The 27,316-nt window shown below is 42.1% G+C and overlaps 1 protein-coding gene across 2 annotated transcripts in view; it reads left to right on the top strand.

Moving 5' to 3' along the window:
- The window catches only part of UBE2E3 (ubiquitin conjugating enzyme E2 E3), a 168,265-nt gene that overhangs the window by 99,624 nt on the left and 41,325 nt on the right, over window positions 1-27,316 (top strand). For both annotated transcript variants that reach the window (XM_033946274.1, XM_033946275.1), the window contains exon 4: window positions 9,974-10,106. In XM_033946274.1, coding sequence (XP_033802165.1) covers window positions 9,974-10,106 — 133 coding nt within the window. The remainder of the gene's footprint in view (window positions 1-9,973; window positions 10,107-27,316) is intronic.

The following is a 27,316-nucleotide window of genomic DNA, read 5'->3' as shown; positions in this document are numbered from 1 at the left end:
TTGACTTGGTCATTTTAAAAGTAGCTCACAAGCCCAAAAAGTGTGGGCACCCCTGCTGAAGACAGTGAGGAAGAAATGGAAGTGGGACACAAAAGCTGCAACTTCCCTAATGCTGCCCTTAAGCCAGGCAGGAAAGTTCTGCCTTGCTGCCATCTAGGTCCTGTTAGGCAGAAGGCGGATCAGCAGGGTGCCCTGAGATCAATTCAAGCAGAGGGAAGGAAACTCTCCCCCCTGCAGCTACAGGGGAGTGATTTCTTCCCACAGTTTAAACCGAGGCTCTGTAGAGAGCTAAGGGGGTGGACGGAGGAAGGAACCAGTGAAGCCTGGGAGACAGGAACAGCACAGAGGCAAGGAGCCCAGTGGGAGGCTGAACTGGCCGGGAAGCAGCCAGTGCCATTGATAAAGTCTGATTGGGACATTCAAGAGGAACAGGTTAGAAGTCTTCCTTTAGAATCATGTATACCTGAGCCTATGATGGTAGAGGAGAGTTATACCCCGTGTGAAACCCAGCATGAGCAGATGGAGATTTCTTCAAGAAATGTGAATTAGAGAATGACACGGTGGCGGTTTACCCGCGGCCACTGCGTTTAGCCGCGGGTAACCCGCCAAAACGGGGAACGAAAACTAGCAGTCGCTGCGGGGACGGGGAGAAGGCCATTCACCGCCCCGTGGAGCGGTGAATGGTCTTCTCCCCACAGTGAGGCATGAAGGATCGCGGGGTCCCCGCAGCCCACACCCGCCTGCCCAACCGATCCTAGTGATTAGCCAGCTCTCTCCCTTCTCCTCACCTTAGTTTGTAGGTTTTCTTTTTCGGCGACCCGCACGCTATCAAAGAGCCGCGCACCCACTGCTGCTCAGTTTCGATCTTCTGCTCTGACGCAACTGGAAATAGGAAGTTGCAGCAGAGCAGAAGATTGAACACTGAGCAGCCGCGCGTGCAGGACGCCGAAAAAGAAAGCCTGCAAACTAAGGTGAGGAGAAGGGAGAGAGCTGGCTAAACACTAGGATCGATTGGGCAGGCGGGTGGGGGCTGCGGGGACTGTGCGATCGCCCGTGTTCCCGGCTCAAACTGGAAGGAGGGAGTGAAAGGGAAAAGGATTCTGAGCCAAGGGGATGAAGATGGAAAGAAAAACCCACCGCAGGAAAGAAAGGGAAGGACAGGCAGGTGAGCCAGATACTAGAAGCAGGGGTGGGGGAGGAAGAAAGAGGGAAAAAAGCTAGATGGGGTTGAAAAGAAGACACACACTGGTATGGAAGAGGAAGATAGGGGAAATCTGGACACAGGAAGGTAACAGAAAGAGGGGAAATTATGTGCATGGGGCATAGGGACAGAGACATAAAGGGGACATGCCATGGGGATGGTATATGGACACAGGGGGGGGGCAATGGCAGATACATAGGGGAGATATTAGAAATGGGGAAAATAGGAGCACAGAAGCGAGATGGTTTGTGGGGATGGGACAGGGACCGAGCTCGCAGGCTCCAGTGGCTAGCACAAATTACATTGTAACGTGCCATGAAAATAAGAGGGAGGAAGGTAGATAGATAGGCCACGCGAGAGGAGCTGAAGGTTGGTAGAAAGGAACAGATGGTAAAGGAGGGAGGGAAGGGTGGTGGTGGAAAGGAATAGGACAGACATTGAAGGAGGTTGGAGAAGAGCAGACCCTGAAGGGAAATGTGGAAGACAGAATGGGAAGAAGACAGATGCCAGACTATTGGGGAGCGGAGGGAAGAAGATGGGTGCTAGACCAATTTGGGGGGTGAAGGGAGAGGCACAGTAACAGCAAATGGAAGACACAGAGAGAAGACACACAGTGGATGGAAGGAATTGAATGAGAAGATAAGGAAAGCAGAAACCAGACAACAAAGGTAGAAAAAAAATTCTATTTATTTATTTTTTGCTTTAGGATAGAGTAGTATATTAGTTGTGTTGATAAAAATTTATAAACAAAGCCCTGCCAGCTGAACATCTCTCTAGTTCAGCAGCAGGAACTTTGATTTATAAGAAAGGAATAAGCTAAATATTACAATACTAAGGCTTATATGGATGCAGCATGGACGGTGACGGGGCGGTGAATGGGATTGCAGTGGTGGTGACGGGGCGGTGAAAGGGATGGCGGTGATGGTGACGGGAACGGCGGTGACGGGGCGGTGCAGAGGATGGTGTGCCAGGGATGGGGCGGTGACGGGGACAGATTTTTTCCCCGTGTCATTCTCTAATGTGAATGCAGAGAGAAAGTTTCTTCTGCCTACCGTTTCTCTGCTGTCACGCTGGAACCTGGGAAAATGTTATGGCAGAAGTTAGAGTGCTGCAAACTGCCAAGTGTTGTTCTGAGCGTTTGTCTGTGTAAAGCACAAGAGCTGAGATGTTTTTGTACCTACTGTAGTTAAGCTGTTTCAAACACTGTGCTGGAAAGTAGGCTGTATTACTTTGGTATCATATTTCCAAACCTCTGTGCATGCTCCCAGCTGTTAGCTAATTATCAGAGCAAACGGTGAAATACAATTAACCCCGTGTGCCTTAGAAGCTGGAGGAAGCTTACTAGAAAGACTGCTCCGTTTTAGCCTGCTTGTTACCTGCAGTGCAAACTTAAGGAAACAGATTTCCATATAACTATTTTCAGCAGAACTTTACAAGCTGAAGGAACTTTGGACTTTAAGGACAGTAAGTGGACAGACTCTGGTGAAGGGAAGTACTAGAATTGTGTTACATTTGAAAACCCAGAGCAGTGTGTATTATGTTTGATTTTGAAGAACCTTTTTCTTTTGTGCAAAATTCATGCCACCGGTGGAACCGGGATTATGTGATAGTGCTGAGGCCAGTGGTCTAATAAAGTCTACAACTTTCAATGAAGCCATTCTGCCTACTGACTTGTCTGGAAAAAACACACACCAGCTGTTCTAGGGAGTGACCTAGGGGAATCCAGTCTGAAAGGTGGCTCTATTTCAAAGGGGCTCATGCCAGGGTGTCAGTGGTGTGTCACTGCCGGGCTACCAGAACCGCTCGGCCCGAGCCTAGGTGGTGACAACACCTACACACACCTACACCTACACACACACACCTACACCTACACACACACACCTACCTACCTACAATATTTAGTGGCCACGAAGGTAAGCGGTAGAGAGATGTTTAGACTTGGCAGCAGTAAGGAGGAAAGGAGTGAGATAGGTGACCGCACGCGTTCCTTCCCTTAACTGTGGGGACAAGGCCATTTACCGCTCCACGGGGCGGTGAATGGCCTTACCCCGTAGCCACGGTGAACACAATTTTTCCTCCACCGTTTTGGCGGGTTACCCGCGGCTGTCCACGGGTAACAGCCACTGTGTCATTCTCTATACACACACACACACACACACACATACATACATACATACATACACACACACATACATACACACATGAACGCACACACATCCGATTTTATATATAAATTTTTGTTCTTCTTAGACATGTTTTTAATTATCACTGCTACTTTTTGGATGTCCAGCTCTGGATGTCCTGAAATGGACTTAGATGTCCTATCTAAAATGACCTTCCATGTATATATCTGTTGTATGCATGCTTATGGATAAATGGAGAGACAAATGCATGAGTGACAAAGGGAAGTTATACTGTGGCTGCAGGTAGACTTTAGGATGGGTTCCAGCAAAGGGGATCTAGCCCGTACTTTATCTTTTTGCCATCACCCTGTAGTGCTTCTGTAGGCTGCAGCGGCACCATCTTTCTTAAGGCCAATGGAGTCAAAATAGACCTATAAATGCAACACAGCAGTATGTAGTTGCCCAGTTTGTTTCCTTTAAAGCTGACTAACAGCAGGTGTTGTCCCCTGAGAGTATTAAAAAAAAAGAAAAATAGAAGATGATGGCTGGTATGTGAACTAGCCACTTAATATGGGAGTGTATGTGCAGATTGATTGCAGCTGCCTTGCTTGACTACATCTACAATGAATGATTTGGTTTTGACTTTTGATTAAATAATGGCGTTTTCAAGCCTCTAAGCTAATGAACTTGAACATTTGCAGCAAACTAATTTTTTCCTGTCATTGATTTGTGACTTTCTAATAATCATATATTTTGATATCTTGTGTCGTTACTCTAATATAATTTAATAGTTGATTTGAAGTTTATTTCCTTTCTTGATCTCATAAATATTGTGGGCTAAATAAGAGTTAATATTACTTGTTTATATTCTGTTCTTATTTGTTAATCCTAAATTTCTTCATCCGATCTGTATCAAGTTATGATTTCATACTTGTGTTATATAAAAATGTAAATTTTTTTAAAAAATCATATATTTTATTAAATGAGCATCCCAACAGTTATCCCTCTTATTGATTTAAGAGTATGGGGTTTGCTATGCTTATCAAGATAGATAGATAGGTATTCTTGTCCCTAATTTGAATACCTTAAAGTACTGACTGCTTGTAGAGCAAGCAAATCATCATAAACTACTGTAAAAATTATTACTGTTCAATTCATAAGAGGATAAGTTTGTATAAGTCATCTAGGTCCAAAAAAACATGTTTAGATGTATGAGTTTAAAATTAGCATACAAAAACTATAGCATCTTAGAAAAGGCTTCATGACTGTGGAGTCTTTTTTTCTGGGCTACATGGAGTGCTTCCAAAGAAGTATGCATATTTGGCACCAAATACAACAGGAACAGTCATTTAACAAAGAAGCAAAAAAAAAAAAAAAAAAAAAAAGTTTAGAAATGAACAGTGTCACTAAGGGTTTGTATATTGTAATTAGTACCACATGGGGAACTGATTAAGGAACCAACCTTCAAAATTTAGCCATTTTGCAACTTGTGGTGGTTTTGAACAGCAGAGAGGTAAGTACAATTCACCTTTCCCCCTTTTCCAAAAGCTCTCTCCTCCCAAGCCTATGTCCAAATGAGAAGTTTGCCAAGAGTTGTGCATGATTCAAAGGGATGGAGAGCAAAATGAAGAATATAATTATGCCTCTGTGTAGGTCTTTTGTGTATCTGCTCTTTGACAACTGTGTGTAGTTTTGGAAACCCCATCTTAAAAATGCTATGGTGCAACCAAAAAAGGTTCAGAGAAGAGTGAAAAAAAAATTATAAAGGGGGAGGAACATTTCCATTGTGAAGAGAGGTTAAACGAGATAAAGCTTATCTGCTTGGACAAAAGACAAGTAAGAAGGGGATCTGATTTAAGTTTGTAAAATTATGAGTGGGATAGAACAGATAAATAAGGAGCAGTTGTTGAACCTATGAATCAGCACAAAAATAGAGGACACTTTATGAAATTAGTGACAATCACATTGACAGCAAATCACAGAAAGTTGTTATTTTTATGCAGCACATAGTCAAGCTGTAGAATCTGTTACTGGAGGATAGCATCAAGGCCACCAACATAATAGGATTTAGAAAAGAATCAACTTATGGAACAAAAATCCATTAAAAAAATTACTAATCAGGTAGATACTATCGGCCTCTTTTATAAAGCCATGCTGCGCTAATGGCCTCAAAGCCCATAGAGATTTAAAAGGCTTTGGGGCTGTTGCCATGCGGCTTTGTAAAAGAGACCATATGTGAATAAGATTTACTTTTTGAATCTGCCAGGTACTTGTGACCCAGATTGTTGGAAACCCCATCTTAAAAAGGATATGGTGGAACTAAAAAAGGTTCAGAAAGGTTATTGTAGCAACCCAACAGATTATTTGGTTCCTTCAACAATTGGAATTCGAAATCACCTTTCCAAAATTCCAGCTCCAACCCTCTCAAAACCTACAGTTCATTGGAGCTGTATTGGACACTGTTCAACTTAGAACATTCCTTCCTCAATAACGTCAGGATGCTCTCATTCAACTTTGTCACAAAGTGTCATCCCTCACTTCACTTTCAGCGAGACACATGATGGTTCTCTTAGGTCACATGGCATCTACAGTCCACGTGACTCCTTTTGCCAGACTTCACCTCAGACTTTCTCAGTGGGCGCAGTCTTTCAACCCACTCTCTCAGCACATTACAGTGACTACTTCGTTGAGACGGTCTCTCCACTGATGGATGCTCTCTTCCAATCTCTCCCGAGGTTTACTGTTTCAAACGCCCCCTCATCAGAAGGTCCTCACGACAGATTCCTAGACCTACGCTTGAGGGGCTCATTCTCTGTACTCAAGGCCATTGGTCCAGCACGGATCATCAGTGTCACATAAATCTATTGAAACTTGGAGCGATCTTTAATGCTCTAAAAGCTTTTCAGCCTCTTCTGCACAATCAAATAGTCCTCATTCGGACAGACAATCAAGTCGCCATGTCCTACGTCAACAAGCAGGGAGGCACAGGATCTCTCCCTTTAACCACCGTTTCGCCTTCAAGCTGCGTCAGGGCTTTGGACCGATATTGTGGCATTTAAATTTCTCTGCTGCGGTGAGCGTGAAATTTAAATGTCACAATATCGGTCCAAATCTCTGACGCAGCTTGAAGGCGAAACAGCAGCTAGCCTAACATTGGCGAAGGGACCAGCTTTCAACTAACCCTGTCCTGCCCTGAAGCTTAAGTTAAGTCTTTTTGATTTTTTTTTTCAGCACTTTCCATTGACTGTCCATTGTTTAAGATCTGATTTTATGGCAGGCAGGAAGGGAAGATGAGCCAGTGAGGTTAATTCCCTTTCTAGTGCAGTTGAAGTTTCACAACGCACAGGGATCTCAGGCTCCTCCCCTTTCAAAACTAATGAAAATACATTAAGCAGTTAGGAATTTCTCAGAGTAGAACAATACTCCCGAGTGATTCTGTTTAAAATTTCTTTAAAGTTTTTTGTGAGAAAGGTATTTTGTGAGAGAACCTTGTTGTACCCCACATTTGGGTGTCCAAGAAGATGAAACCTCACCCTTTAAACATACATAAGAACGTTGCGAGAGAAATTTGTTAAACCAATCCAAAATCACATGATTCAGACCTATGTCGGCCAGCATACGAATTAAAATATCATGATGAACCACATCGAATGCCGCCGACAGATCAAACTGTAACAGTACTGAATATTTATTCTGCAATTGTAGATTTTGAATCTTTGCAATTAGTGATATTAAAAGAGTTTCTGTGCTAAAATTTGGCCTGAAACCGTGTTCAAATGGTAACAAGATAGAAAATTTCTCTAAATAGTTGGAGAGTTGGCAAGAAATAATTGATTCCAACATTTTAGTCATTAGAGGGGTATTCGCAATAGGGCGATAATGGAGGAAACCGAAGGATCTGAATTGGCACCTTTCAACAGGGGTATTAGAATTATGTTACCCATTTTCAGTGAAAAATGACCATTACTAAGAAGATTTAGTAGAGAAGTCAACCAAGTAATAGCATGTGAAGATAAGTTGCCCTAATTTTAGAACTTGAAGTTCGGATACAGGGTCAAATACATTCCAAAAATGGTCCATATGGGTTAATGTAGACCCATTAGAGTCTAGGGAAAAATCATCGGGATTGATGGCTGGGAAGGTATCTCTAATAAGAGCAATTTTGTTATTAAAAAATTTTGCTAACTCTTTAGCAGTTGGAATGCCTTCCTGCTTAGGTTTTGTATTTACTGAAGATAAAGAGCGCCAAAGTTTAAAAAGAGTGTTACTATGGTTGTTTGATTTAACTATTTTAATACCATAATAATTTTTCCTTGCAATTCTGATCTCCAGATTATATTTTTTGATACTAACTCTCCAGATCCTTTTATCCAAATCTAAATTTATTTTTTTCCATTTCCGTTCTAATTTTCTGCATCCCTGTTTTAATTCCCGATGATACATTGGATACCAGGGTGCTGTACGCATGTAACTCACTGTTTTAGTTGTTAAAGGTGATAACGTTTGAAATGTACTTTCAGACAATTTCATCCATTCTTTCCAGATGTTTTCTAATGATTTATCAGTGGAAACATCCGATAGTATTTTTATTAATTCAGACCAGAAAGATTCAGAGTCGATTTTTTTTCCTAGCAGTTATAATTCGGCTCTGCGTCTCATCTTTGAAATCTTTGACTGTAATTTGTTTCCCTTCAGTTCTTTTAGAGGTGTGACAAGTCTTTATTTTTCCCACTATAATTTGTTCAGATTTACAAAGTTAGTTGTAAGTGTTCAGGATAAATCCAGCCTTAAATAATTAAACCTCCGCTTTAGTTCTTGAGTGAATCATTTCCTCAATCTTTTTCATATATATATCAGTGTATCTCAACCTCTTTTAGATCCAGCACACTAAATAGAGCAAATGTTTTTTTGCGGCACATTATAATTGAAATTATAAAATTGCAAATACAACAAAAATTTAAATTTGAGTTATTTATTTAAAGTTCTTTTTAACTATGTATGAGTAATTGTAGCAACGATGAAACTAAAATAGATAGAATAGAATTGCTAATCGGTGTGATGGATGTGCTTGTTTTTGAGTGCAAATTAACTCAAAACGTGGCTAAATAGTTGATAAGCAAATACACATTTCATTATCCATCATCTTCAGTCATTCTCTTTTTTTCGATTTAAATTCTGTCAGAGCTCAAAATCTAAGTTCACAAAGATAAGATCCAAATGGTAACAAAGCCGTTAGTTTTCAAGGACCAATCACGTCTGGGCGGTTGTATCCTTAGAAGAAAGAACCAGCGGAAAAACAAAACCACAAATACAAAGAAGCTAAAAATGGAATTGTCCAGATAAGAATGATGTGCACTAAAACAGTGTCCTCCAATTCATCTGGCAATATGAAGATCTTTATTCTTCCAACATCACAATGATACATTCAACGTCTCAATGACTCTCAATGAGTCATTGAGACGTTGAATGTATCGTGATATTGGAGGAATAAAGATCTTCATATTACCAGATGAATTGGAGGACACTGTTTTAGTGCACATCATTCTTACCTGGACAATTCCATTTTCGGTTGTATCCTTATGCACACAGACGCTCATAACATTGACACTCTTGTATATACGACACACATGTCATCTATTCTAGTGTATATTTATGAAGGGAATTTTTAAAAATAAATGGGTCCTTTTATTAAGGTGCACTAACCGATTTAGCATGCGCTAAATACTAAAACATCCATTATATTCCTATGGGCATCTTAGCATTTAGCGCATGCTAAATTGGTTAGTGCACCTTAATAAAAAGACCCCAAAGTAAAATTCTGGGATCTCTCGTGGTACACCTGGAATCTCTTTGGGGCACACAGTTTGAGAAACACTGATATATAAAGAATGAATACTCCATATCTGTACTGAGCCAGGGAGCAAAGACTGAACTTCATTTCCCAGCAGTAGCTATCATTTGATTTTGGAGGTAAATACCAGTAATATCTGTAAAAAGAAAATGTCCAAATAAATTACACAAAACCCCAGATATAAAGCTCCCAAGAAGATGGTAGCGTACTCTTTCTATTTGCAGCAAACTAAAGCAAACAATAGGGGTAGAAATGTATTTTATTATATTAATTGTTTATTTCATAAATTAATATTATATAACTTCCAAAAATATTAGTTATATGTTTTAATATTTTAAGGTAATCACTAGAGCTTGCTTTCAAATACCTAAAAGCATATGCTGTCAGTTTAAATAAAGGAATCTTCCTGGTGTGCAGTATTTTTCATTCTTGCCAGTTTGCTTTTAAGAACATTATCAGTATGTGTCGTGGAATAACGCTGTCTTGTCTTCTGCAAGAAAAATAATATAGGAGGTATGTACAACAGGCAACATCAAGAAGAGAGAGAAAGTGTTTGTTGGTTGAACTTCTTGAATTGTGACCTTATATAACAGAAATATTTATCACTTTTTATATTCTACATATATCTTATGCGGATCCCAACAAAATAGTGCTGCTGTTATTTATTATTTCCTTACTGTTCTTGACTTATGCTGCTTTACTTAACAGATAAGCAGTTCGATCTAGATTAATTTGCAGATAATTGACATCTTATTTTTTGTTCAGAATCTGGCATAATCTCAATTTTCTTTAAAATAGTGCTGGACCTAAAGGAGATAATATTTATGAATGGAGATCTACTATACTTGGACCTCCGGGATCTGTATATGAAGGGGGTGTTTTTTTTCTGGACATCACCTTTTCGTCGGATTATCCATTTAAACCACCAAAGGTAAGGAACTAAATGTTTGTATGCTATGTTCAATTGCATTGATAGTATGCAAGAATGCACCTTCTAAAACTGTAATATATATGTTCTGTGTGGTGTAAGATAATACATAGTAACATAATATAGTAGATGACGGTAGATAAAGACCCGAATGATCCACCCAGTTTGCACAACTTAATTCAATTTAAATTTTTTTAATTTTTCCTTCTTAGCTATTTCTGGGCAAGAATCCAAAGCTCTACCTGGTACTGTGCTTGGGTTCCAACTGCCAAAATCTCCATCAAAACCGACTCCAGCTCATCTATACTCTCCCAGCCATTGAAGCCCTCCTCACCCCATCTTTTCCCAAATGGCCATATCGTGACATAATATTAATTATTTAACTAAGGCCAGTACTGGGCAGACTTGTACGGTCTGTACAAGTCTGCCCAGTACTGGCCTTAGTTAAATAGTTAATATTATTTTTGATTCTAGATCCTCTTGTGTTCATCCCACGCTTCTTTGAACTCCATCACTGTTTTCCTCTCCATCACCTCTCTCGGGAGTGCATTCCAGGCATCCATAGTAACATAGTAGATGATGGCAGATAAAGACCCGAATGGTCCATCCAGTCACAGTGGAACCTTGGTTTATGAGCATATTCGTTTCAGAAGCATGCTCGTAAACCAAAATGCTTGTATATCAAAGCAAGTTTCCCCATAGGAAGTAATGGAAACTCGAATTATTCATTCCTAATCCCAAAACCAGGCCAAGAAGACATAGGCCTGGTTCAGCATTTCTACCTGTTTCAGCATTTCTACCTCTTCTCCCCTCCCCTCTACTCCCCTCTCTTTCCATCACCACAGACCATCTTTCCTTTTTCTTATTTCCCATCCATCATCTTTCTCTCTTCGCTTTCCCCCATCCCTCCCTTTTTCTTTCTCACCTCCGTGAGGGGTGCCAAAGGTAGCTGCCGTTGTCTCCCCGGCAAGTCAAGCAGGAAATTGTCCGAGAACTGGGTGAAACCGATCAACGCCAGCAGCCAGGTGAGCAGGAGTAGGCACCACAGCACGCGGCTGTCGTAGTTGAGTAGGGGTGGGTGGGCGGCGGAGGGACAGGCAGGGTTTGGGGGCGGCAGGCAGCACAAAGCCGTTCTCCGGCGGTGCATCCTGGCGCATGTGGTCCATGGCCTTCCCGAGCCGGATATGCTGCAGCTTCATTCCCTCCCCTTCTGCTATGGCTTCTTAATAGGCATGGAGGAGGAGGTGCGGCAGATTTCCCCCCCCCCCCCCCCGCACCTGAACGAGAGCGAGAGCCCAACATGCACTCTTAGAGCACGAAATCGCAGAGGAAGAGCCGCAGCAGGAGCACAGTCAGGCACGCGTCCTCAGCTGGGAAAAGTCACATTTGACGCGTTTGGCTGCTTGTAGGAGTTTCTTGAGAGAGAGTGGAGAAGCTTTTGGGATTATCTGGCTTTGCCTGGGCTTTTTCTCTCTCTATCCTCTGTATGTGCACGCCTCTCGAAAGTGGAAGGAGACCCGCAGAACCGGCCCCCAGACCCACACCTTCCTCTCTGGCAGGCCAGGTAACTCGTTGATCGAGTCAATGCTCAGTTTACGAGTTAGTTTGCTCTAGTGTTTTGTTCGTCTTGCAAAACACTCGCAAACCTCGTTACTCGCAAACCGAGGTTTGACTGTACTTTATTTAGGAAATATAACTTTTCCTGCAAAGCAGTTTGTAGGAACAAATTTTTCCAGGTTTTTTTCTCCAATAATGTCATTCTCATCCCAATGGTATATTAGGTTTTGCTAGTGAAACTGAAGATTTGTTTTTTTAACAATCTTATAACTATAAAACAAAATTCAAGTGTGTAAGATCTCTGTGAATTGATTAATAAGTATTTGTGAATCTGTACTTTGGCTTCAGAACACCCTCACTTTAAAATACAAAATGTGTCTGTTGCCCCCTTCTGGCATCACAATGGAAGGGAAAATTAGAATGCCTGATGGTGTCCAAGTGTAAAAGTTACATGAAAGAAGAATAAAAATATACAAATGCAGTTGTATGGCAGAAACATTTTGCTTTATCCCTGTGGTGATTTTAATTGTGGTACATAAAAAAAAGATAAAATTGCAAGCAAATTGGGAAGGTAATCTGACTATAACTACTGTATGGCAAGAAATGTTACCTTCACATTTCAAAGCATGTTTTCCCAATTTAAGATATATTTTGCATAAAAGTCATATAAAAAGTATATTGAGAAAACAGCTCTGCCTTTCTATTCTACAGTATTTTGGGAGTTATAACCAGAAAACAGTTTTAAACTGTAAGAATGATTTGTCAGGGAATTTTAAATAGATAGAACAAGAGGTTGACCTTCCTTATCTGAGAGCTTATTGAATTGCATTATGATTCGATATTTGATACTTGTGAATTTTGTGATGCTTAATGTCACTCATATCTTTCAACTCCTTACCTTCAGCAATGGAGAAAAGCTCCCTCTTCAATTTTTCCTTCTGTAAGCGAACTGAGAAGATGTGTTCTGATCTGCTCTGCTTCATTTTAATATTTTCAGGTATTTTTCTCCATCGGTTCTCTTTCTCTGCATGGCTTAGTGCTCAGAGGTCCCCTTCTTGGGGTTACTCTGCTGGGGAAATGATGCAGACTCAAAAGGGTGGGCTGCTGCTCGCAGGCCAGTATCTTGGAATACCTATGGAGCCAGTCTGCTTTGTGATCCATTGAAAGCTCAGGGTCCGTTCCTCTGGGAGCTTGCTCGCTTGCTGATTTATCAGAGGCTTGAGCACAGGCTATGGGGCCCCTGTGTAACAACCCTTTGGGTATCAGAGATCAGGCTGTGTATAATCTCCCCCTGACATGCTGCATGATTTTACCAGGGTTGGAGTCTTTACTTAGTCCTTCTGACTGGCAGCCAGAAGACTTCCAGTGGTGGATTCCTTTCCAGCAGTTTCTAAAATAGAAATCTTTTCCCTGCAGGCAGGCTGCTACAAGCTGACAGGCACCAGAGAAGCCACAGTGAGTACACCCATTATTCTCTACGGAGAAAATGGGGGGGGAGGGTTTCAGGAAAAGGTATATCCTAGGTTTTCTGGGGTTGGGGTTAGGGTTAGGTTCTCCCACCTCTAAAACTCCTTTTCTGAGTTTCAGGAAAGTTCCCACAGGCCGTTTTTGATGCAATTTTACTGGCATTGGCCATCTTGGATTTTAATCATCTGGAACCAAGAGCCATTCATGTGGTGTTGAAAGCACTGGAGACTTTCCTGACAGGAAAGGTGGTCAGGATATTCTCTGACAATGCCACTGCGGTAGCTTATATGAACAGATAGGGGAGGCACCAGAAGCGCTCCATTTTGCTTGGAGGAACAGATGTTATTCAAGTGGGTGAAAGCTCACAGGCACTCACAGCACCCCACATGGCAGTAACAGAGAACCTTCCAGGCTGATGTTCTTAGCAGGCAGACTCTGAATCCAGGGGATTGATCTCTTTCTCAGAGAGCATTCAACCACATTGTGCTGTGCTAGGGAAGACCGGAGATGGATCTTGTGGCCTCAGCTAAGAACGCGAAGGTGAATCACTTTTACAGTTGAAAAGCTGAACCGGGAAGTACAGTGCTGGATGCCCTGATTCAGCCCTGGCCCACATATGTGTTCCCACCATGGGCCATGGTGAGCTGGATCATCCACAGAATTGCTAGCCATCAGGGTCTGGTAAAGCTCCGGACTGGCCTCATTGTCCTTGGTATGTAGATCTGGTGCGACTGCAAAGAGGCAGGTGTCTCAAGCTGCCAGTTCAACTGGGGCTTCTCATTCAAGAATCCAGAGCACTTTGGTCTTACGGCATGGCTCTTGTATGCTCAGCCCTAACTCGTAAGGGTGACTTGGAGATAATCATTTCAGCTGTACTTAGAGCAAAGGAGCCTTCAACGTTTGCAGTTTAGGCTAAGACCTGGAAAGCTTTCCAGCTATGGTACTTGGTACGCCAAGGAACAGATAGAGCCTTGTCGGTTACCAGTTCCTGTAACCCTGGCATTTCTGCAAGCTGGACTAGAAAAAGATCTTACAGTTGCATCTCTCAGAGTATAGATGGCAGGCCTCTCGTGCTTTCAGACTTGGGGAGGTAAGCGGTTGCTGGCATCTCATCCAGATGTCACTCAGTTCTTGAAGGGGATGCTAAGATTCTGTCCTCCATTGCACTGGCCTTTCCCATCATGAGATCTTAATATTGTTTTGAAGGACGTCTCTCAGTCCTTACAGGAAACTCTGCAAGGTGTGTGTCTTTTGGACCTTACGGTCAAGACGGTATTTCTGGTAGCCATAATCTCAGTGAGGCAAATCTTGGAATCATAGGCTCTCTCCTCCAGAGAGCCTTTCCTGAGATTCACAGAGACTAGTATTTCACTTTGAACTGTACTTTCCTTTCTACTGATGGTGATGTCAGCCTTTCATGTACATCAGGAGATTTGTTTGCCTGCTCTTCACCCTATGGTTAGGTAAACAGGACAGGATTTTGCAGAGGGAAATGCTTGAGTACCTGATTGTAAAACCGCTTAGATAACCTTGATAGGCGGTATATAAAATCCTAATAAACTTGAAACTTGAAAGGACCAATGATTCCAGTCTCTCCGACCATCTTTTTTCTGCTGACTAGCCAATCAAGATGAGGCAGACCAGCTTCCTATGCTTCGATTGCCAGATGGATCAGCAAGGCAATTTTTTCTTCCTATATTGCCGCGACAACATCCACCTAAATCTATCACTGCACGTTCGACTAGAAGTGTGGCTGCCTCCTGGGCGGAGTCCTGGGCTGTTCCACCTGATGAAATCTATAGAGAAGCTACTTGGTCTACTCTCCATACCTTTACCAGATTCTGCAGGGCGGATGTCGCAGCTTGGGTCCTTGTTGCTGTGGGCAGGCTCATTTATTACTATTTATTTTATTTAAAAGATTTCTAACCCACTTAAACCTAAGCAGTTTACAGAATACAAACATAATCATCATATCACAAACATGTAGATAAATAGACAAATTCATCTGAAATATTCACAATTGGGATCAGTATTTTTGTAAGCGACATTGCTGAAGGGGTTAGAAGGTAAGGTTAGCCTTTTTGCAGATGATACCAAGATTTGTAACAGAGTGGACACCCCGGAGGGAGTGGAAAACATGAAAAGGATCTGCAAAAGTTAGAAGAAAAGTCTAGAGTTTGGCAACTAAAATTCAATGTGAAGACATGCAGATGATGCATTTGGAGGGTAGAAATCCGAGGGAGAGGTAAGTGCTGGGAGGTGAGAGGCTGATAAGCACAGATGGAGAGAGGGACCTTGGGGGTGATTGTGTCTGAGGATCTAAAGGCATCTAAACAGTGTGATAAGGTGGTGGCTGTAGCCAGAAGGATTCTAGGCTGTATAGTAAGAGGAGTAACCAGCAGAAGAAGGGAGGTGTTGATGATGCCCCTGTATATAGGTCATTGGTGAGGCCGCACTTGGAGTATTGTGTTCAGTTTTGGAGGCTGTATCTGGTGAACAATATAAAAAGACTTGAAACGGTCCAGAGGAAGATGACGAAAATGGTAACAGGATTGAACAAAAAGTATGAGAAGACTGGAATACCTAAATATGTATACTCTGGAAGAGAGGAGGAACAGGGGAGATATGATGCAGACATTTAAATGCTTGAAAGGCATTAATATAGAAACAAATCTTTTCCAGAGAAGAAAAAATGGTAAAACTAGAGGGCATAATTTGAGTTTACAGGAAAGAAGACTTAGGAGCAATGTTAGAAAATTCTTCACAGAGAGGGTGGTAGATGCCTGGATTGCCCTCCCGAAGGAAGTGGTGGAGAGGAAAACAGTGATGGAATTCAAAAGTGTAGGATAACAATAGAGGATCTCTAAGTAGAAAACGAAGGATGTAAAATTAAAGAACTAAGGCCAGTACTGGACAGACCTGCGTGGTCTGTATCCCATATATGGTGATTCGGTGTAGGATAGGTTGAGGTGGGCTTCAATGTGAACTCCACTAATATGGAACATGAGGATGTTACTGATCAGATTTTACGGTAGATATCCTGCAAACAACGAGATGGTTGGATAGGCTGGAGTGAGCTTGGATGGCAACTTCAGCATTTGGAACCTAGGACAGTACCAGACTTTATGGCCCAGAAATATCAAAGAATAGACAAGTTAATCTAATCATGTGTTTTTTAATGAGTATAACTTATGGGCAGACTGGATGGACCGTTCAGGTCTTTATCTGCCGTTATTTACTATGTTACTATGTAAAAAGCTTCCATAAACAAAGTTGTTTTCAATACATTTTAAAATTTTTGAATATCAGAAAGCAACTTCAGCTGTCCTGTCAGATTATTCCATAATGGCACACCTACAACTGAAATTATAGATGCTCTTATTTTAGCATACTGTACTTTTGTTAATTCATCTGTTGATAATCACAATATTCCTTCTGATCTTAATGACTTAGGAGGCTGATACTACTACTATTTATCATGTCTATAGCACTAAAAGGCATATGCAGCACTGTAAATTTTGACATTTAACAGACAGTCCCTGCTCAGAATAACTTACAATCTAACCTGGACTGAAAACATGACATATAGGATTGGGGATGCAGAATCCAAGGTAAGAGGAGTTAGGAATTAAAAGCTGTTTTGAAGAAGTGGGCTTTTAATGGACTTGAACACTGCCAGGGATAAAGCCTGCCATAGGGATTTGGGCAATTTGTTCCAGATGTATGGCACAGCAAGATAGAAGCGACAGAATCTGGAGTTAGCAGAGGAGGAGAAGGGCATAGATAGGAGGGATTTACCAGTTGAGCAAAGCTTTCAGGGGAAACATTAGTGGGCGATAAGTGAAGAGAGGTAGTGAGGAGCAGTCGAGTGAATGTATTTTTAGGTCAGTAAGAGGAGTAGTAATAATAATAATAATAACTTTATTTTTCTAAACCGCCATAGTCGGACGACTTCCAGGCGGTTCACATCGAAAGAAGGCTGGACATTCAGCGAATTACAAATGCATGAGGAGAATGTTACAGAAGAAAAGGGTTGTAGGGGAGGGAATGTAAGAAGGGTTGAAAGGGGGAGGGAAAGTGAGAGGAGTAGGAATTGCCTGAAAATTGCTTCAGGTTTGTAGGGGAGTATTAATTGTATTTGGAAATGGATAGGAAGCCAATGAAAGTGACTTTAGGAGAGGGGTAATGTGAGTGTAGTGGCTCTCATGGAATATGAGTCGTGCAGCAAAATTCTGGATGGATTGAATGAGAGAAAAATGACTGCACGTAAGACTTGAGAGTAGCGAGTTGCAATAATCTAAGCACAAGGTGATTAGGGTGTGGATAAGGGTTTTGATAATGTGTTATAGAAGAAGCGGCACATTGATATGTTGTATCTGGGAGGAGAAAGAGAGAGAAAAGTCAAAGATGACCCCCAGATTGCGAGCAGACAAGACAGGGAGGATGAGAGTGTTGTCCACAGAGACAGAAGTGGGGAGGTGGGTTTAGGCAGAAGAGTGTGGTGCAGTGGTTAAAGGTACAGCCTCAGCACCCTGAGGTTGTGGGTTCAAATCTACGCTGCTCCTTGTGACCCTGGGCAAGTCACTTAATCCCCCCATTGCCCCAGGTATGTTAGATAGATTCTGAGCCCGCCGGGACAGAGAGGGAAAACTGCTTGAATAAATGCATGTAAACCGTTCTGAGCTCCCCTGGGAGAACGGTATAGAAAATTGAATAAATAAATAAATAAAAAGATGAGCATCTCTCTTTTAAACAAATCCAAGAAAAGGCAAGTCTGATGTCCAATCAAACCAAAACAAGCTTTATTATCTAAGTGTGACAGTCTTATGGTCCTAACAAGGATCCAAGTAAACTGCCTTCTTCAGGGAGCAAAACTGCCTTCTTCAGGAGACAAAATAGCTGATAGTTTAATGTAAAAGGGCACACTGTAAGGTACAAAGGGTCCGAATAATACCAGCTAGAAAGACGGTCATGCAATTAAATGCTTCATTGTCTCTCAAAAGCAAACATTTGTGAAACAAGAGAAAGTGACTCAGTTTTAGCCATATTCAGTTTTAGATGGTGGAGGAACATCCAGGCAGCAATGCCGGACAGGCAGGCTGAGATCTGGGTCAGAATTTCAGTATCTGGTGTGAAAAGGTAGATCTAGGAGTCATCAGCATAGAGATAATACTGGAAACCACGGGAGGAGATCAACGCTTCAAGTGAGCAAGTGTAGATTGAAAAAAAGAGTGGTCCCAGGACAGAGCCTTGAGGTACACTAATTGATAGCGGGGTGGCTGTGGCAGAACAACCACTGTTGCATACACTGAATGTGCAGTGATAGAGATAGGAAGAAAAACAGGTGAGAGCAGAACCCTGGAATCCCAGCAAGGTCATCATATCAAGGAGTGGGCAGTGATCAACAGTATCAAAGGCGGCAGATAAATCAAGAAGGATGAGGATAGAGTAGAGGTCTTTGGATTTGGCCAGGAACAGGTCATGGAAAACTTTAGTAATGGAAGTTTCCTTGGAATGCATTGGGCAAAAGCCTGACTGAAGTGTATCAAGAATAGCTTGGGACGAGAGAGAATCCAGACAATGGCAATAACCAGCACGTTCAAGTAACTTAGATAAGAAGGGGAAGAGGAAAATGGGGCAATAGTTAGAGGAGCACTTGTGGTCCAGTGAGGGTTTTTTGAGGAGGGGTGTGATAATGACATGTTTGAAGGCATCAGGAACAGTTGCAGTGCAGAGCAATAGTTTGAGGATGTGACAGATAGGAGGAATGTCAGCAGGCAAAATAGAGCTGAGTAGGTGAGTGGGAATCAGATGAAGGAGAAAATAGTGGATTTGGAGGATTAGAGAAGAAGTGCAGTTTCCTCCTTGGTGATTTCAGAGGGGGTGGCAGGTGTTGAGGAGAGGTTAGCAGAAGGGACAGTTGGAGGGAGAGGTGGAGGAGACATCCTAACTAAAAGCTCAAGGTGAATCTTCTAGATCTTATTGTAGAAGAACTCTGCTATAGTCTGGGGAGTAATTGAAGGGGGGATAGGTGTGGGTGCTTTGAGTAGGGAGTTTAGTGTGGTGAAGAGATGGTGAGGGTTAGAGCTAAGAGAGGTGGTTATAGTATTCTTGTTTGGCAGTGAGAAGGCAGACTGGAATGATGTCAGTATGAATTTGCAGTGTATGAAGTCAGCATGTGCATGGGATTGAAGTCAGTGTGTGCATGGGATTTAAGCCAGAGATGTTCAGCGGAACGGGCACAGGAGCACATGTAGCAGATATGGGACGGTCAGCCAGGGTTGAGGTTTTGCACACCTAACAGAGTGTGAAATTGGAGGAGCAAGGGTATCTAGAGCAGAGGAGAGAATGGTACTGTAGATGAGGATGGCTTAGTTGGTGGACTTATGTCATATAGTAGTTGAGGAGAGGGATGAGACAGTGGTAGAGAGAGATCTAGGGTCAATAACCTGACAGTTCCTGAACATGTTGGTGGCAATTAGCCAGGTCTGGCAGGGTGGGGTGTTGAATTGTGAACATTAACAAATGATGGTTAGAGAGGGGAAGGATAGTAATGCAGAGTTTGGTGATCGTCCAGTTGTAGGAAAGGACTAAGTCCAGGCAGCATCCATTCTGGTGTGTAGGGGTGGTAGAGCAAGCTGAAGATTGAATGAAGATGTTAGGGCATGGAACCTGGATGCATAACAGTTGGAGGGGTCATTGATATAGATGTTGAAGTCACTGAGAATGAGGGAAGGGGATGAGGGCTCAAGGAAGAAGGAGAGCCAGGAATCAAAGTTGGTGAGGAAGAGTGGGACGTATCGGGGGGTCAGTAGATGACTGCTTGCGGAGAGATAAGGGAGCGAATAGATAGATGGAATGGACCAAAGGATGGAGAGCGTTGAGATTGTGGTAGGAGAAGGGGTTGATATCTGCAAGAGGGTAAGAGTAGCAGCCCATCGCCACTGCCTTGACCAACCGGACGAGGCATGTGGGAGAAAAGGTAGCCTCCTTGACACAGGGCAGCAGCTGAAGAAGAGGCATCAGGGCGGATCCAGGTCTCTGATAGTGTGAACTGTTGGAGAGATCAAGAGATTACTAGGTTGTGGATGTAGGTAAGGTTGGTGATATTGTGGGTTGGCCTATAAGAATGAACTGGTGGAGAGATCAAGAGATTAATAGGTCGTGGATGTAGGCAAGGTTGGGGATATTGTGGGTTGGCCCATAAGAGTCAGGTGGACTGTAAGAGTAGGGTGGGAGTAGGTTGGGAGAATTGGAATTGGGGTTGATGTCCCCAGCAGAGAGCATTAGAAGGAGAAAGAAGATACGGGGGAGGGGAGGTTATGGGGGACCTGCTACTGCGACAAGGGTGAGGTGTACGCAGGGAGAGAGGGGATGACCGAATAAGAGGAAGAAAGTTTTGGATCTTTAGTGTGGAGAGGAAGGGAGAGGCATTGGGTTTAAAGAGTGAATAGTGTGGTGCTGAGAGGTACTTTGGGAGATTAGAGATGCTTAATATTAGCAGGAGGGGGAGTAAGGGAGTCATAACAGCAGAAGGGGAATCGGGAAGAAACTTAGTTGTAGGTTAGTCTAGAGAATAGTTGGTCACAAATGAAGGTAGTATATCTGTGTCATAAAGAGGCAGTGAGGTTGAGATGAAACATAAAAAATGTTCTGCTTGTGCCTGTCCCCAGCACACTGAAAAGGATCAGTGCTAATTGTGCAGTCCCTTTTAAATCACCTTGTCATGTGATCCTAGGAGGTGGAAGAGGGGGAAGTCAGTCAGTTCAGGCTAGAGGGTTTCTCAATTGAACCAGCTGGGATGCACCACAGAAGAGAGAACTTTTAAAATCTTGTCATATAATCCTAGGAGGTGGAGAAGAAGGAAGCCAGTCAGTGTAGGTAGGCTAGGGGATTTCTCAATTTGACCAGCAGGGGTACATCACAGAACAGAAAACTTTTAAAATAAGATAATAGATGAGAGTGTGTTCCCCAGCACACTGACGTCCCCTAGAAATCTGGCACTGCTTTGGTACAACAGCTTCAGGACAGAATCCTATGTCTTTGCAACAGAATGGAAGATTAGGTTCTTACCTCAATAATTTTCTTTCTGTTAGAAGACATAGGATTCTGTACTGCCCACCCTGTGTAGACTTACAGTTCACCTGTTTACTGCCTTAGACATTGCTGGGGTCCGTCATGGGACTTCTCCTACAATTTAGAAGAGCATGTTTTTTTGTAATTTTTTATTGATTTTCAATTCGAGTACAAAGTGCAAAAATTTTACAAACAAGTAATATATTGAACAGCATTTACATCCAATCAAATAATAATACAAAATATATTCCCCCCCCCCCCTCCAAGGATGTGTGTGAGAGTCAAGTAGGAATTAAAGGCTTATAAAATTAATCAGATTTAACAAATTCTGTTATTGGACCACATGTTGCTTTAAATATTTTATTATGTCCCAATATTTCCGAATTCATTTTTTCATATCTATAACATTGACACAAAGGTTCCCACCAAAAGGAAAAGTTTAGCCTGTCCCAGTTTTTCCAATTCCTAGTGACCTTTTGCATGGCAACCCTGTCATAATTATAAGAAGTCTGCTTTTATACCTGTCTAATGAATTTTTAGCTTTCAACAATGTCCCACATATGACCGTAGGACAACGGAATCGATGTTTCCAGTATCATATTAATTTGTCCCCATATTGATTTCCAAAAATTGAGTGTCAAGGGACAATAAAACAACAAATGATCCAGTGTCCCTATTTCATGATGACAGTGCCAGCATCTATTAGACTTTGAACTATCCAACTTTTGCAAACGAACTGGGGTCCAAAAAATTCTATGTAACAAAAAGAACCAGGTTTGTCTCATAGATGCTGACACTGTACATCCCATCCTCCAAGTCCAAATCCGTGGCCATTGAGTAGCAGAAATCTGCTGCTTTATCTCAATGCTCCAAATGTCTTTTAGGCTTGTTTTTGTTTTTTTATTCAAATATTAACATAGTAATTTGTACCACTTGGCAGCCTGGTGCCCTTGGAAGTCTGACTGGAAACATAGGCCCAGCAAACTATACAGAATTTTTAAATTTCGCCAATCACGGAACCCTTTCTGAATAGTCTGTTTCAACTGCAACCATTTATAAGCTTGAGACTTTGATATGCCAAATGATTTTTGCAGTTGTAGTAAATTTACCATTTTCCCATTCTGAAACTCATCATCTAAAGTTTATATACCTGCCTGCAACCAATGTTTCCAGAGGATTTTAGACTCGCCAATTTGTATCTTGAAGTTTAACCATAGAGATTGGCATGTGATTGTTGTATTGGAGTAGGTGTTAAATTATTAATAAATTAATGTTTAAGCCCGTTACATTAACAGGTGCTAGTAAAGCCTCCTTCCCTCACATGTCCCCTATTTTCAGCCCCAGCTCCAGCTCCAAACCCATTTTTACCTCCCCCAGCCCCTTCTCCCATCTTTTCCCTTTCAGCCCCAGCCCCCTTTTCTTACCAGCAGCATTTCCCTCCCCACTCTACTTCCCTGTGCAGTAGCAGCAGAAGCATACCCTCCCCCTCCATTTTCCTGTGCAGCAGCAGCATTTCCCTCCCCCAACCCATTTCTCTGTGCAGCAGCACCTCTTCCGTGCTCTCCCTGTCCCTCTTCCTTGCTCCCCCGGTCTAGCAGCACCTCTTTCCTGCTCCCCGGTCCCCTTCCCTGCTCCCCCTGTCCAGCAGCACTTCTTCCGTACTCCCCCTGCTCCTCTTCCCTGCTCCCCCGTCCAGCAGCACCTCTTCCCTGCTCCCCTGTCCAGCAGCATCTCTTCCCTGCTCCCTCTGTTCAGCAGCACCTCTTCCCTGCTCCCCCCATTGCCTTCCAGACTTTGTCTCACCGCCACCCTCCTAAGCCAGCTTGCCTGCCTGCCATCCCCCTGTGCAGTAGAACTCTTCCCCCCCACCAGCAGCATCTCTTCCCTGCTCCCCCTCACTGCTTTCCATACTTTGTCCCTCCCGCACCCTCCGAAGCCAACCTGCCTGCCAGCTATCCCCCTGTGACCCTCTTCCCCCCCCCCCCCCCACTATCGCCGCTGTGCAGTCGACCCCACTGACCCTCCCACCGCGAGACAACCGTCAAACCTACTGGCTCCAGGAGCGGCCGCATCACACTAAAGACGCTGCTTCACGGCTTTCCCATGCTCTGATTTCCTCTGCCGTGTTTCTGATGACTAAATTTGTCGTAGCCAGTGACAGAATTAACTGTTGTAGTTTCTTAAATAAATCAGCCTGATTCGAGTTAGGAGTATAAATATTAAGAAGCGTCAGGGTATCATTTCCTGAAGTCTCAACCTTGAGCCATCTGCCCATGGGATCTGCCCAAAAGTTATCAAATGTAGCAGAAAACCTCCTATTGACCAGGATAGCCAAACCTGCCTTCTTCCCTATTGCAGGTGCCAAAAAATAATCCACCCCCTTCCAATTTAGCAGCTTCGCATGCAATAAATGTGTCTCCTGTATGAAGTAAATATCGGCCTGTTGCTGCTTCAAAAATTAAGTACCTTTTTCCTCTTAATGGGATGATTGGGTCCATTAACGTTCAGGGAATACATTTTTAAAGGCATTTTATTCAATTAATACATGTTAATAAATGAACTCTCAAATTCCAATTAACCAAATATCTACATAATATTTTCACACACATCCAGGACCCAAATCCATAAAAACCCCTATTCCCTCCCATATTCCCTATCTTAAAATAATACAAAAACTTGGATGCAAGCATTGGATTAACAGCCTCCAAGTTCACCCCAATGCCCTACAATCCTTCCCAAATATACTTTATAATAATTATATTCCCAAACCCCATAATTATAAATCATATAGTAAATGAGATTACCTAGCTCATTCCTGAAATATCATTTTACCACAAACAGAAGAATGAAATCAAGTAATCTCATTTCCCAACTCTTCACATTTCTAAATCATACAGTAAAAAAGTTGCTCAATTCATACCTGTAATACTTTGTTGCAATAAATAGAAGAACTATCAATTAATCTCATTCCCACAATCTTTTAAGATATTACCTTATTGTATTAAATAAATATATGGCATTACTCATAGAAGTAAGATTTAAGAATTATATATCATATACATAAGATAATATTTACCCTATAATAAATCCATTTATAATTCTTGAAGACACTTTTATCCAGTATCCTAAAACCCGTAGATGAGTTAATTTCATTTTCGTATTTGTATATTATTAATCCCCCCTTTTAAAATATGAATAAATTAATTTCAATTCATTTAATCCATAAAATTCATTTTGAATGCAGTATTCAATCAACTACTTAAAAAATCCAAAATAAAGCCCTGCCCATTCCATTTAAAATAATTAAAGACATTCTCTATTAAGTATCCTAAAAACACATGCCGATTAGATATTTTCAACCTTTGTACAGAAAATATCCCTGTTATAAACATATATTAAATTTACTCAATACATATTGACTGTAACAATCCAGCATCCAAACTAGTAAATCTCTATAAAACTTACTAAAGAAAAACAGTAAAACTGTCATTCACTTTCTATCAGTATATCATTAAACCAGTGTGAACTTATCCGTGCTTACTTTATATGAGATAACTTATACCGGTATATCAATAGTTTAAAAATTTCATAACTATGAATTCTTGTAAATGGTTAATTAAAACATTAATAAGAACATAAGAAGTTGCCTCCGCTGAGGCAGACCAGAGGTCCATCTCGCTCAGCGGTCTGCTCCCGCAGCGGCCCATTTGCCTATTGCCTGAACAGTGGTCCCTGACTATTTCTATAACCTACCTCTACTCCTATCCCTATAACCTACCTCTACTTCCTATCTGTACCCCTCAATCCCTTTGTCCTCTAGGAACCTATCCAAACCTTCTTTGAAGCCCTGTAACGTGCTCCTGCCTATCACAGCCTCCGGAAGCACGTTCCATGTATCCACTACCCTCTGGGTGAAAAAGAACTTCCTAGCGTTTGTTCTAAACCTGTCCCCTTTCAATTTCTCCGAGTGCCCCCTTGTACTTGTGGTTCCCCATAATTTGAAAAATCTGTCCCTGTCTACTTTTTCTATGCCCTTCAGGATCTTGAAGGTTTCTATCATGTCTCCTCTAAGTCTCCGCTTCTCCAGGGAGAACAGCCCCAACTTTTTCAGTCTGTCAGTATATGAGAGATTTTCCATACCCTTTATCAGCTTAGTTGCTCTTCTCTGGACTCCCTCAAGTACTGCCATGTCCTTCTTGATGTACGGCGACCAGTACTGGACACAGTATTCCAGATGTGGGCGCACCATTGCACGATACAGTGGCAGGATGACTTCCTTCGTCCTGGTCGTGATACCCTTCTTAATGATACCCAACATTTTGTTTGCTTTCCTTGAAGCTGTGGCGCACTGTGCCGACGCCTTCAATGTTGTGTCTACCATCACTCCCAGGTCTCTTTCAAGGTTACTTACCCCTAGCAGTGATCCCCCCATTTTGTAAGTGAACATCGGGTTCTTTTTTCCAACATAACATAACAGTAAAAGCTTTCCATAACCATTATATAATTTAGGATCAGACAATAAGAGATTTCTATCCTAGATTAACTTTAAAAATCAAATTATCAAGTTTTACATTACATTAGAGACTTCTATTCCGCCTGTACCTTGCAGTTCTAAGTGGATTACAATTGAAGATGGCTGGACATTTCCAGGAAGTTACAAATTTTAGGGAAAGATACATAGAGAGGCTAGGATAGGGCTAGATACATAGTGGAGGCTAAGAGGGTAAATTTAAGGAAGGGGGGACATTTGAGGAAACTTGTAGGGAGGGAGGAGATTAGGGTTGGTTATATGGTGGAGTATGCAGAGAGGGGGATGTTATGGAGGAGGGGGAATAAGCGGACAAGATAGTTTCTTTGAATAAGAGTTTTGATTTCTTTTCGAAAAGATTTAAAGTCACATGTGGTTGTCAACAAAATAGAGATGGAGGGGTCTAGCTTCGCCACCTGCGTTGCTAGGAGGCCGTCATACATCTTCTTACATTGAATGCCCTTGAGTGGTGGGTAGGAAAATGGGATCTGTGTTCTCCTTAGTCTGGGTGTGAAGTTTCGGTTTAGGCGGTTGTTCAGGTAAGTGGGTGCAATTCCATTTATTGCCTTGAATAATAAACAGTAGAATTTGAATTGAATTCGGGCTCGTATTGGTAGCCAGTGTGAGTTTAGGAAGGCATTGGTGATATGGTCAAATTTTCCAAGAGAATAGATCAATCTAAGGGCTGTATTTTGGATGGTCTGTAGCTGCTTTATCAAGTTTAAGGGACATGGTAAGTAGAGGATGTTGCAATAGTCCACTAGTCCTAGGACAAGGGATTGGACTATGATCTTGTAGTGGTCTTTGTCAAAGAATTTTCTGATTTTACGCAGGTTGCGCATGGTGAAAAAAGCTTTTTGGGTGATTTTGTTGATTTGGACTTGCATTGTACAGCATCTGTCTATCGATACTCCAAGGATTTTTAGGGATGGCTGTATGGTGTGTTTGGTGGTGTTTACCTCAAATTCTGTTATGGAAGGGATTTTATCCTTTTCAAGTAGTAGAAATTTTGTTTTCTCCGAGTTCAGCTTCAGTTTATGGTCTAACATCCATTCTTCCACTGCTTCCAATGTTATTTTTAGGTTGCCTAATGAGGTGGGGTCTTGGGTATCGAAGGGGAGGAGTAAGGTCATGTCATCAGCATAGATGAAAGATAATACGTTTAGGGTGTCTAGAGTAGTACCGAGGGAGGATATGAAGAGGTTGAAGAGCATGGGTGACAACGGTGACCCTTGAGGAACTCCACAAGGGTTAGACCAGGGGTCTGATTTAAGATCGTTTGACTTAACTCTGTACGTTCTAGTCTTAAGAAATCCTTGGAACCAGTTGTAAACTCTTCCTGAGATCCCTGTGGTGTCTAGAATCTGTAGTAGTATTTTATGGCACAGTTTGTTAGTTCTGCCTCCATACTCCCAAACCTGGTCTTCATAACGATCTGCCTGAAGACGAACTGCAGCAAATCTTTTTCTTTTTTCCTCCTTCTTTAATCAATGATCTTCCCTTGTTATGATTGGAAGTGATTCCCAGTTTCCCAGTTCAAGCAGGATAAAGGAAGTAATTTGTAGTTTCCATCTAAACACTGTTT

The sequence above is a fragment of the Geotrypetes seraphini genome, chromosome 5 (assembly GCF_902459505.1).
Source record: "Geotrypetes seraphini chromosome 5, aGeoSer1.1, whole genome shotgun sequence".
Classification (NCBI taxonomy): domain Eukaryota; kingdom Metazoa; phylum Chordata; class Amphibia; order Gymnophiona; family Dermophiidae; genus Geotrypetes; species Geotrypetes seraphini.
The sequence above is the reverse complement of the archived record's forward strand: the minus strand, read 5'-3'. Positions and strand labels throughout refer to the sequence as shown.